General features: G+C 37.5%; 1 protein-coding gene across 5 annotated transcripts in view; it reads left to right on the plus strand.

Moving 5' to 3' along the window:
- The window catches only part of RALYL (RALY RNA binding protein like), an 878997-nt gene that overhangs the window by 754243 nt on the left and 111818 nt on the right, over positions 1–12936 (plus strand). For all 5 annotated transcript variants that reach the window (XM_090282912.1, XM_090282913.1, XM_090282909.1 and 2 more), the window contains one exon: positions 1806–1853. In XM_090282912.1, coding sequence (XP_090139038.1) covers positions 1806–1853 — 48 coding nt within the window. The remainder of the gene's footprint in view (positions 1–1805; positions 1854–12936) is intronic.

Here is a 12936-nt window from a genome sequence, read left to right on the forward strand (position 1 = left end):
GACAGTATTTTTTTTTTTTTTTTGCTATTAAGCTCTACTCTCTGAGGTTATAATATTTTAAAAGTCTCAAAAAAGATTATAAAACATTATTACCATTTCTCAAGTGTCTGTCAACAGGTGAATGGATATTGAAAATGTGGTACATATACCATGGAATATTATCCAGCCAAGAGAAAGAACATCCTGCCACTTGTGACAACATGGATGGACCTTGAGGGCATTATGCTAAGTGAAATAAGTCAGACAGAGGAAACCCAACACTTTACAGTCTCAACTTATATCAGGAATTGGAAAAAAGTTCTCAGAAACAGAGTAGAATGGTGCCAGTAGTGCCTGGGTATGGGGGAGGTGGGGAGACATTGGTCCAAAGGTACAAACTTCCAGTTATTACATGAACATATTCTTGAAAATAGTCAAACATAAGATAAAATGATGATTAGTCATGATGAATGTGGGTAAAAGTAACATAACTTTAGACTAAAAAGTGGTATATGTATACTGACATAAATACACTGTGATAATATTGAGTCATAAAAAGAGATGAAATTGTTATGTGCTACAACATGGATAAACTCTGAAAACATTGTGATAACTGAACTACATCAGACTAAAAAACAAAACAAATACTGTATGATTCTGCTTATTGAGGAACCTACAAAGGGAAAATTCATAAAGATATAAAGTAGAATGGAGGTCACCAGGGGATAGAGGATATACAGATTTACTGTTCAGGGTGATTAAAAAGTCTAGAAGGGGATAGTGGTGATGTTTGCACAAGATTGTAAATGTACAAATTGACTAAATTGTATACTTAAAAAGGGTTAAAGTGGTAAATTTTATGACAATTAAAATAAATGACTAAACATTTTAAAATGATCACTTCCTTGTAGTACAGATATTCCACTCTCAGTGGAATTAAATGTCTTCCAGCTTGGGCAGGGTTACACAATCCTGTAAAAAAAGCTCCAGATGTGAATTTAGAGATTTTTTTCCCCTCTAGTCTCAGCTCTCTCACTTCCTAGTGGTAAAAACTTGAGCAAGTCACTGAGGTCCTTTGCACTTTAGTTCCTTCCAATTACAGTATTCAACAGGGTTGTTTTGAGGACAAAATTAAAAGAAAATAATACATAGAAAGTGCTTCATAAACTTTTACAACTATACTAGTGCAAGGGGGTAGTTTGTATTATATATTCCTTTAAGGTGCTTAGTCATAACAATCTTATCACTGAAATGTACTTATTAATTTCTATTTAAGTGCTATATAATGTTGTTATTGTTGGTCAGATTCAGCCAAAGTGGCTTTTAAATGTTTTTCTGTGTATAATTTATTGAATCATTGTTTTTAGAATTTTTTTAAAAAGCTGACTTTCTGTGAAACCACATTCCTAGTTACCATTCTAAGAATGATTGAGTAACTAAACCTTTTTTTAATGCTATTTCTATACCTTTTGTTTGTTATTTAACCTCATTGTACATACCTTAAGAATAAGAGACAACTGTATTGTGTAGAAAAAAAGTGGGCTTCAGTTTATTTAATTACAAGTATTTTTAAAATGTAGTTTGCTACATGCTGTCATCTTCTATTACAACCATTGTCAATCTCTACAATATCAGGCACATGACAATACTTTGATATGGTGTGTTATCCAATGAAACATTATTATGTAAAACTCTTTGGATTCATAATTACATTTAAATATAAGTATTTTTAAAGTGACCTAAATTGCTTGCTAGGACATCATAAATTAGCACCAAAATCAATGTGGTTGAAAAAAATATCAACTAATTTTTTGTTTCCCCCTTAGTGGTTATGTCTTTGACTACAATTACTACAGAGATGATTTCTACAATCGGTATGTAAGTTTTCCTTTGTTTCCCTTTGATTTAAAGTATATTTTAAGTAAGTTATACATTCATTCACAGGTATTCTTTATTTATATGTTTAAAATAACATTTTATAGTAAAAATACTAAGTCCTCCAAAATACAATTGAGACAGATTTTCCTATTTCCATTGTACTTATTGAAATATGTAAGTGTCAAGTGTTGGGAACAGTCTAAGTGTCCATCAGTAAGTGAGTGGTTAAAAAAACTGTGGCATATTTACACAATGGAATACTACATAGCAAAAAGAAAGAAGGAACTCCTACCTTTTGCAACAGCATGGATGGAACTGGAGAATATTATGCTAAGTGAAATAAACCAGGGAGTGGAAGACAAATACCATATGATCTCACCTATAAGAGGAACCTAATGAACAATACAAACAAGTGAGCAAAATAGAACCAGAGGCATAGAAACAAGGAACAGACTGACAACTACCAGAGGGGAGGGAAGAAGTGGAGAAGGGTGGAAAGAACAGGAAGGAACTTGTCAAAGAACATGCATGAATGATCCATGACATGGACAACAGTTTGGGATTTACAGTGGGAGTGGTGTTTGGGCTTGGTGGAGGAGGACAAAGGGGAAAAAATTGGGGCAACTGTAATAGAACAACAATAAAATATTTAATTAAAAAATAAAGTACAATTTGGACTTTTAGGACTTTGGCGGTGCTTAAGCCTAAAATTTTGATCTGGTATTTGGATAATATTTCAGAGGTTTAATTAACCAATATTATTTTCCAGGTCTGTTGACTTAGAATTCCTCAAAACAGAGTTTTTTAAGCTCAGAAAATGACTTCAACTTTCTAAAATACATCTGTTTTCACATGACACATTGAAAATGCTAGATTGGTTAGATTCAGCAAAATATACTATACACTTGCTCTGCATAGTAGTATAGGACCATAAAAGGAAACCATGCAAAGTGATGTTAATAATCATTGGGAAATTAGGACTTTCCATGATCTTTAAAAATGTTTGTTAAACCATTAAACCTCTTTTACTATAGGTTATAAATATATAGGGAAAAAATATAAAACAAGTAGTTTTTTAGAACACTATAATTTAAAACAGTAAAGATATTAGAATTAATGTGTTTTCTTTGTAAAAAGTACTTATCCAACATAGTTTGAGCAGTGCTTTTTTCTTGTGTAACTTACTGTATGGAGCCAGAATCTGTTTCATGCCTGGTGAGTTGTACATCTTCTAAGGATGGATCAACTTGGAGGGTTTATCAGTGTTGAGAACTCTGTCCCAATTCTTCTGTGGGGAATTCTCTCCCTGTGTCACTTTTTCTGGGACATCTACTCTATTTTTTGTTAATCACAATCATTTTCCTATTTACATCAATATGTTTGCTTTTCTTAAATTCCTCAGGCTCCCTATCCAGAGTCTCAACTGGAAGCATGTCAACCATCCTGATATCAGCTGTTTGTCCTATAATTACATTACATGATATTTTAATTTCACTGCCAATGGTATACTCCTCAGTTCTTGTTGCACTTTCATCTTTGTTGACAAGTTCCTTCTTTGGTTATCCACTTTTGTAAAATGCCTCATGATTCATCATGAGAAGACAGGAGACAATATAAACTCACATCTGCTGTCTGTGGGACCTGAGTGAGAGGGGACAGCAACTTATCGCTGATGGCCTTTGAAAGAAGAGATGTGACTGATGTCTGACCATGAGGCATTATGATCTGTGGACTAAAAACTTAACAATTAAGTTTGGACATTATGAAATTTCTCATCGTTAATATATTGTGGAAATTGAAATTTGATTTGTGGTGTTGGGAGACTAGTGTTATTTAATTAAACATTGGCTTGAAGTTCAGAGATATGCGAATCAAGCACTCACAAGTACATAGATCATTGGAGAAGAAAATGATGTAAATGTCTCTTAGGCCTTAAATTATAAATTTTATTCAGTTTCACTTATTTTTGCATCCTTAGGCACTTTCATGAAATCTAACATACAATGGAGACCCAGTTTGTGCTATTAATTCCTCTTCTTACATTTAAACAGACTTTGATTTTTTCCAATGTCATGCAGTTAATGAGTGACAAAACTGCCATCATAACCTATAAATTTAGATTCAATAACCCTCTGTGTGAATATGTAAAACAGAGCAGAGTTAAATAACAAGAGGAAGGCTTACCTAAGTGGAAACAACACCCACAACCACACCTTTGTGACCATGATATCCAACTACTTTACTAGTTATCTGTTTATAACCAAATATGAATTTTAAAAAATTATTTTCTCAAGTCATTTCTATCATTTCTATAAAATATATTATTTTATTTTAAATATTAAATAACACCCTGGCTGCTGTGGCTCAGTGGATTGAGCATCGGCCTGTGAGCCAAGTGTCGTTGGTTTGATTCCCAGTCAGGGCACATTACTAGGTTGCACATCTGGTCCCCAGTCGGGGGCACGAGTGAGATACAACCACACAGTGATGTTTCTCTCCCTCTCTTTTTCATTTCCGCTCTCTCTAAAAATAAAATAAATAAACAAAAAAATAATAAAAAATTATTTTTTTAAAAAATAAATAACTTGTAATAACGTGTCCTAAAAAACAATGTGAAGTTCTGACAGTATTAAAACAACCCATTTACTCTTAAGGAGACATACATTTAGTCTTCAAATTATTTGAAAATTTTAATGTCTGACAATTTTAAAGACATTTCTAATATAGCTGTTTTTCAAGTTGCAGAACACTCTCCTAATTGCTATGAATGAGGTTTTTAATCAATATGCATTGTCAGTATAAAACTGTTGAAGCGTTAAAATCTCTTAAGTATTTTCTTTTTTTTAAATTACATTTTATCGATTATATTGTTACAATAGTTATAACTTTTTCCCTTTGCTCCCCTCCACCCAGCACCTCACCTCACCCAGCAATCCCCCCCCCAAGTCCATGCCCATGGGTTGTACATACAAGCTCTTCCACTTCACACTTTCATATATTCTTCTTCTTCTTTTTTTTAAATAAATAAATGATTAATTAATTATTTTAACAATAAAAATATAACAATCCCTCACTCTCAGACTTAAGACCCTTAATAATCTTAAAAAGGACAATGGGCGAAGGTCTCGAGCTCCTCTAGCTGCTTTGAGCTGGACATGGTCATCGTCCTACCTACCCTTGTGTCCAGAAATCCCTAATAAAAGTGGGGGTGCAGAGGAGAGGGTGGTCTTCCCACATGGGGAAGGATCATGCAGACTCCCGGTCAGTTGGCTGTCCCCAGACAACGGCGTGCTTGGTTTCACAGGCTGGCATCCTTGTTGTGTTCTGGGGGCAACAGATTTGGCAACAGGGTTAAAAGACACCATTCAATCCATGACCACTAGATAACAGAAGGCATGGATTAATTTTTCAATGTCCAACATTAGGGAAAAAAGGGGCTTCTTTGGGGGAAGGTGTGCCAGACTTAGTTTGGTCTGAGGGAACTACTTAAGGTTTCCCCCCTCTTAGACCTCAGGGCCCTTTCTGTCCAAGCCAATAGAATAAAAAAGAGAAACCAGTTTTAAAGTGAAGCCTACAGACCACACCATTCTTCACCAACCCAGCCACTTAGTTCAGCCAAACCGTTGAGTCTCAGGAGGCAGCACTGCAGACAGGATTAAATGAGGCCTATACATACAGACAATCACTCAGGTAATGAGATCATAGGCTTATGCCTTTTGAAAACAAAAAACACATGTTAATTTATGTAACATAACCCACAAACAAATCTCTAAATCTGTAACACTGTCTTATTAGAAAGACACCCAGTTGCAAAGAATTTGACATTCTTCTTGCCTGTAAATTAAATATCTTTGATGATACCGCAGACATAGTTTAACTTTCAAGTGAAAACATATTTAAATGAAAAGAAACTTTAAAGATGATTAGCTGCACTACTTTATAGTCTACCACTGATCATTGTGATTTTCCTTGAATAATGATTTTTCTCCCTAAGATTACCCTCCTTGTCATTAAAGGGACTGCATTAAGTCCATTTTTAATTTATCCTCTTCATTTGCATAAACACAACAAGAGCGGAAAATGATCACTTATGCTCTTTAGTTCTTCTTTGCTGGAACTTATGCAAGGAACATTTAGGGTGACCTTCAGTCTGCCCTTCAGGGCACAGAAGTTGAGCCACATACCTGGCATTTAGCCTCGCCTGTACACACCTGTCTTTTCTAAATCCTTCTGGTTTTCCATTGTGCCTTAAGGTCCCTTCTAGCCATCTTTCAGGAAAACAACCTTCATTCCTTCCCTGGAAAGATTGCTGTGGACGGCACAACCAACCATGGTACCAGGCCTTTTATCTCATGGGCTTTTATTGCCTTCGAAAGTCATTCCCAGTTCCTCAGGGCTTCTTGGTAACAACCAGAGCCCAAGCATGTCTCCTTTAGGCATGACATTCCAGTCAAAGTCTTAGTCAAAAAAACCTCTATTAACAACTGCTCTTATCAGTCTCATGCAAAGAAACTTGTGTCATTACTTAATTCTTTAGAATGCCAAACTCTGGAGAAATCAGATAGGGAGAAAAATATACAACGTGAAGAGAAATTCTAATCCTTCTAATATTCACTGAACTGGCATTTCCATTCTTCGTATTTTCATTTTTCCCCAACTAAAAAATTTTTTGTTTGTTTTTCCATTATAGTTGTCCCACTTTTTTCTCCCTCTTGCTTCCCTGCACCCTGTCCCTCCCTTCTCCCACATTCATTTCCCACTCAGTTGTCCATGTCCATGGGTCATTTATATATGTTCTTTGACTAGACCTTTCCACTTCTTACCCCCTTCTCTCCCTCCCACCTCCCCCCTTGTTACTGTTAGTCTACTCCTTGTTCAATTTTGCTCATTTGTTTGTGTTGTTCATTAGTTTCCTGTAATAAGTGACAGCATAAGGTACTTTTATTTTGTTGCCTGGATTATTTCGCTAAGCATAATTCTTCTAGCCCCATCCATGTTGTTGCAAATGGTAGAAGTTCTCTCTTTTCTCTGCTACATAGTGTTCCATTGTGTAAATGTACCACAGTTTTTTGATCCACTCATCTACAGAAGGGCACTTAGGTTGTTTCCAGCGCATGACTATTGTAAACAGTGTTGCTATGACCATAGCGGAGCATAGGTTCTTTGGAATTGGTGTTTCAGGATTTTTTGGATATAATTCTAGCAATGGAATTGCTGGTTCAAAAGGCAGTTCCATTTTTAGTTTTTTGAGGTAATTCCAAACTGTTTTCCATAGTGGCTGCACCAGTCTGCATTCTCACCAGCAATGTACCAGGATTCCCATTTCTCCGCATCCTCTCCAACACAAGTTGTTTGTTGATTTCTTGATGATGGTCATTCTGACTGGTGTGAGGTGGTATCTCATTGTGGTTTTTATTTGCATCTCTCTGATGACTAGTGATGTTGAGCACTTTTTCATATGTCTATGGACCCTCTGTATGTCCTCTTTGGAGAAGTGTTTATTCAGGTCCTTTGCCCATTTTTTAATTGGGTTCGTTGTCTTCTTGGTGTTGAGTTATATGATTATATATTTTGGAGATCACTTTCTTGTCTGAAATATCATTGGCAAATATATTTTCTCAAATGGTTGGTTTCCATTTCATCTTGCTGATGTTTTCTTTAGCTGAGCAGAAACTCTTTAGTTTGATGTAGTCCCATTTGTTTATTCTTTCCTGTATTTCCCTTGCCTTAGGAGATATATCAGTGAAAAAGTTGCTATGTGGGATATCTGAAATTCTCCTGCCTATTTTTTTCTGTAGGACTTATATGCTGTAACGGCTTACATTTAAGTCTTTGATCCATTTTGAGTTTATTCTGGTGTAGGGTGTAAGTTGGTGGTCTAGTTTCATTTTTTTGCATGTCCCTGTCCAGTTCTCCCAACACCATTTGTTGAAGAGGCTTTTTTCACTCCATTTGATGTTCCTTCCCCCTTTGTCAAATATTAGTTGACCATATAAACCTGGGTTTATTTCTGGGCTCTCTTTTTTGTTCCATTGATCTATATGTCTGTTCTTATGCCAGTACCAGACTGTTTTGATTACTGTGGCCTTGTATGTAGTATAGTTTGATATCAGGTATTAAGATTCCCCCTACTGTGTTCTTCTTCCTCAAAATTGCTGTGGCTATTCGGGCTCTTTTTTGGTTTTATATAAATTTTTGAAGTATTTTTTCTAGGTCTGTGAAAAATGCCATTGGTATTTTAATAGGGATTGCATTGAAACTATAAATTGCTTTGGGTAGTATGGACATTTTAATGATGTTGATTCTTCCCATCCATGAGCATGGTATTTGCTTCCATTTATTTGTATCTTCCTTAATTTCTTTCCTCAGTGTTATGTAGTTTTCTGAGTACAGGTCTTTTACCTTGTTGGTTAAGTTTATTCCTAGGTACTTTATTTTTCTTGTTGCTATGGTAAATGGGATTTTTCTTTTAGTTTCTATTTCTGAGATTTTATTGTTGATGTACAGAAATGCCTTAGATTTCTGAATATTGACTTTGTACCCTGCTATTTTGCCAAATTCACTTATTAGGTCAAGTAGTTTTTTGGTGGAGTCTATAGGGTTTTCTATGTACACCATCATGCTGTCTGCAAATAATGACAGTTTTACTTCCTCTTTTCCAATTTGGATGCCTTTTATTTCTTTTTCTTGTCTGATTGCTGTGGCTAGAACTTCCAATACTATGTTGAATAGGAGTGGACAGAATGGACATCCTTGTCTTGTACCTGACCTCAGGGGGAATGCTCTCAGGCTTTGCCCATTGAGTATGATGTTGGCTTCAGGTTTCTCGTATATGGCCTAGAGGTATGCCCCCTCTATTCCTAGTTTGCTGAGAGTTTTCATCATAAATAAGTGTTGTACTTTATCAAATGGTTTTTTAGCATCTATTGATATAATCATGTGGTTTTTATTTTGTTTATGTGGTGTATTACGTTTATTGACTTGCGAATATTAAACCATCCTTACATCCCTGAGATGAATCCCACTTGATTGTGGTGTATGATCTAATGTGTTGCTGGGTCCGGTTTGCCAATACTTTGTTAAGGATTTTAGCATCTATGTTCATCAGCGATATTGGCCTGTAGTTTTCTTTCTTTGTTGTGTCTTGACCTGGTTTTGAAACTAGGGTAATACTGGCTTCATCAAATGCGTTTGGGAGTCTTCCCTCTTCTTGGATCTTTTGGAATAGTTTGAGGAGAATAGGAGTTAGTTCTTTCCTAAATGTTTTGTAGAATTCACCTGTGAAGCCATCTGGTCTAGGGCTTTTATGTGACGTGAGATTTATGATTACTGCTTCAATTTCACTAGTTGTTATTGGTCTATTCAGGCTTTCTGCTTCTTCTTGATTTAGTTTTGGAACACTGTATGTTTCCAGGAATATGTCCATTTTCTCTAGGTTTTCAAATTTCTTGCCATACAGTTGTTCATCATAATTTCTACAATCCTTTGTATTTCTGTGGTATCAGTTGTAATTTCACCTCTTTTATTTCTGATTTTATTTATTTGGGTCCTCTCTCTTTTTTTCTTGATGAGCCTGGTTAAAGGCTTGTCAATTTTGTTTATCTTTTCAAAGAACCAACTCCTACTTATTTTGATCTTTTGAATTGTTAGGTTAGTCTCTATGTCATTTAATTCTGCTCTGATCTTGATGATTTTATTCCTTCTACTTGATCTGGGCTTTGCTTATTGTTCTTCCTCTAGTTCTTGTAGCTATAGTGTTAAATTTTTTATTAGGGATTCTTCTAGCTTTTTTAGGTAGGCCTGTATTGCTATGAACTTTCCTCTCAGGACTGCTTTCTCTGTATCCCATAGGTTTTGGGTTGTTTTGTGTTTATTATCATTAGTTTCCAGAAACTTTTTGATTTCTTTTTTGATGTCATTGTTAACCCATTCATTATTTAAAAACATGTTATTCATTCTCCATGACTTTGAGTGTTTTTGAGTTTTTTTCTTGAGGTTGATTTCGAATTTTAAGCCATTGTGATCTGAGAAGATGCTTGACATAATTTCAATTTTCTTAAATTTGTTGAGGCTTGTTTTGTGTCCTACCATGTTGTCTATCTTTGAATATGTTCCATGTGCACTCGAGAAGATTGTATATTTTGCTTCTTTGGGGTGAAAAGTTCTATAAATATCGACTAAGTTCATTTGATCTAGAGTGCTTCAATATCCTTAGTGTTTCTTTGCTTCAAAGATCTGTTCATTGTTGACAATGGGGTATTAAAGTTCCCTACTATGAGTGTGTTGCTGTCTATATCTTTCTTGGAGTCTTTCAAAAATTTCCTTACATATTTGGGAGCTCCTAAGTTGGGTGCATATATATTCATAAGGGTTATATCTTCTTGATGGATTTTTCACTTAAGTATTATGAAATGTCCTTCTTTGTCTCTTTTTATGGCCTTTGCTGTGAAATCTGTTTTCTCTGATATAATTATTGCTACCCCAGCTTTTTTTTCATGTCCATTTGCTTGAAATACTTTTTTCCATCCCTTCACTTTTAGTCTGTGTAGATCTTTAGTTCTAAGGTGGGTCTCTTGTAGACAGCATATATGTGGGTCATGCTTTCTAGTCCATTCAGCTACCCTATGTCTTTTGATTGGAGCATTTAATCCATTTACATTTAAGGTTATTACCAATAAGTACTTATTCATTCTCATTATCCCCCTTTGTACTCATGTTCCTCTCTATCTCTCTGTTTCTTCATTTCTTAAAGCAGACACGTTAGCATCTCTTGCAATGCTGGTTTGGTGGAGATGTATTCTTTTAGTCTTCTTTTGTCTGGGAAACACCTTATTTCACCTTCCATTTTGAATGAAAGCCTTGCTGGGTAGAGTATTCTTGGTTGTCGTCGGCAGCCGTCCGTCTCGAGAGACGATGGTGTAGCTTCTTAAGAGTCTATCTGCACCGCCGAGAATGGTTATGCAGTCCGACTCGGGAGTGACACGGTATCTGTCTCCTCCCGTGTTGAATCGACATCTTGCGATGACGCTGGAGTGTCCTCTCCAGTGAAGCTGAAGCTACAGAGCCTCAGAGACAATGTGTAGCTTCTTAAGAGTCTATCTGCACTGCCGAGAATGGCTGTGCAGTCCGACTCGGGAGTGACATGGTATCTGTCTTCTCCCGTGTTGAATCGACATCTTGCGATGACGCTGGAGTGTCCTCTCCAGTGAAGCTGAAGCTACAGAGCCTGGGCAGGGTGATATGGAGGGTCTGCTGTTGCCCATGCAGCAGACCCCCCTCTCTTCGCAGCTGAAAGGTCCAAGGGAAAGACGGAGTCAATACAGCTTGGCTTCAGGTGCGCCGCAGGAGTTGCCGGTGTTGACTACAACGTCAAACCGCCTTAGGGACTCCGGCTCCGGATTTTCTGTCGGGGTTTACTCCCTTAGCCTTTCCCCTGAAGAGGTATGCCGCAAGGCAGCGGAGGTTTTTTGGAATCAGAGTTTCCTTCTCTGATGTGCCCTGACTGGAAGATCGAACCAGCGACACTTAGCTCGCAGGCCGACGCTCAATCCACTGATCCAAACCAGCCAGGGTCTAATTCTTGGTTGTAGGCCTTTGTTTTTCATTACTTGGAATACTTTTTGCCATTCCCTTCTGGCTTGTAGTGTTTCTGCTGAGAAATCTGATGATAGCCTTATTGGAGCTCCCTTGCATGTTATTAGTTGTTTCTCTCTTGCTGCTTTTAGGACTCTCTTTGTCTTTCAATGATGCCATTTTAATTATGATGTGCCTTGAAGTGGACCTGTTGGGGTTCATCTTCATTGGGACCCTCTGTGCTTCCTGGACTTGCGTGACTCTTTCTCTCCTCATGTTAGGGAAGTTTTCTGTCATTAGTTTTTCAAAGAGGTTTTCTATTCCTTGCTCTTCTTCTCCTTCTGGATTTTCTATGATACGGATATTATTACGTTTCATGTTGTCCTGCAGCTGTCTTAGAACCTCTTCAGTCTTGTTCGGTCTTTTTTCATTTTGTTGTACTCTCTGGGTGTTTTTGTCTACATTGTCCTCTAGCTCACCGATCCAATCTTCTGCTTCCTCTAGCCTGCTTTTAATTCCTTCTACTGTGTTCTTCAGTTCAGAGATCATATTCTTCATTTCCTCCTGGTTCTTATTGATAGCTTTTATGTCATTTTTCATGCTGGTGTAATTCTCAGAAAGTTCCTTGTAGTTTTTCTGGAGTTCCTTGTAGTTTCCACTGAGCTCATTGAGCTTCTCCATAATCCATATTTTGAATTTCATATCTGATAGTTTGCTCCCCTCTATTTCATTAACACTCTTTCTGAGGATTTTACCTTTCCTTTCGATGGGAGGTTGTTTCTCTGTCTCCCCATTTTTGTGACTCCTATTGTTTGTTGGTGCTTCTTAGAATAATCTGCACTTCCTGGATCTGCCCTTGGTGGCATCAAATTGTATCAGTCTGGGCCTAGGCAGCCTGTTAGAGACTTCCAGGGATCTACTGCCTTTGTCTGACTTTTTTAGTTGTTAATCTATTCAATCTGTGATTAGCCGTCAGGCTTAGACCGTGTGTGTGGCAGCTTAATTCCTGTAGGCAGGGCTTTTGCTTCCCCTCAGGCTGACGCCACTTGGAGGGGAATGGTCTGCCTGCAGTGTGGGGAAGAGTCAGCACTAGGACCCGGTTGGCTGCTTCCCCAGTTCACCCCTCAAAGCCACCACGCCAAACTCTCCCCAAGTGTCTCCAGTCCTCTCTGCCTTCCCTCTGCTTGAGCCTACAGTAAGTGGGGGCCAAAATATCTTTGTATGTAATCCACTTAAGAGCTTTCTTTCTCCCACTGTTTCTCTCCAGCTAGCAAGTAACCCTGTGGCTTTTCGCTTTTCTCATCTGGATACTATTTTACTTTCCACTCTGTTGCTGTAGGCTGGGAAGCCCAGCTGGGGGTTTAGACTCTGCTCTTCTCAGGGAGAGCCCCCGGCTGCTGAGCTGTTTCTCAGTCCCTTCTGCTGCCACCCATGGGAGCCCAGCCAGCTCTTCTGTATCTCTGTACCTTCTACCAGTCACAATGTGATGTAGTGGCCTTTTCTTTT

This window comes from Furipterus horrens, unplaced genomic scaffold, assembly GCF_987537825.1.
Source record: "Furipterus horrens unplaced genomic scaffold, mFurHor1.1.pri manual_scaffold_7, whole genome shotgun sequence".
NCBI lineage: Eukaryota > Metazoa > Chordata > Mammalia > Chiroptera > Furipteridae > Furipterus > Furipterus horrens.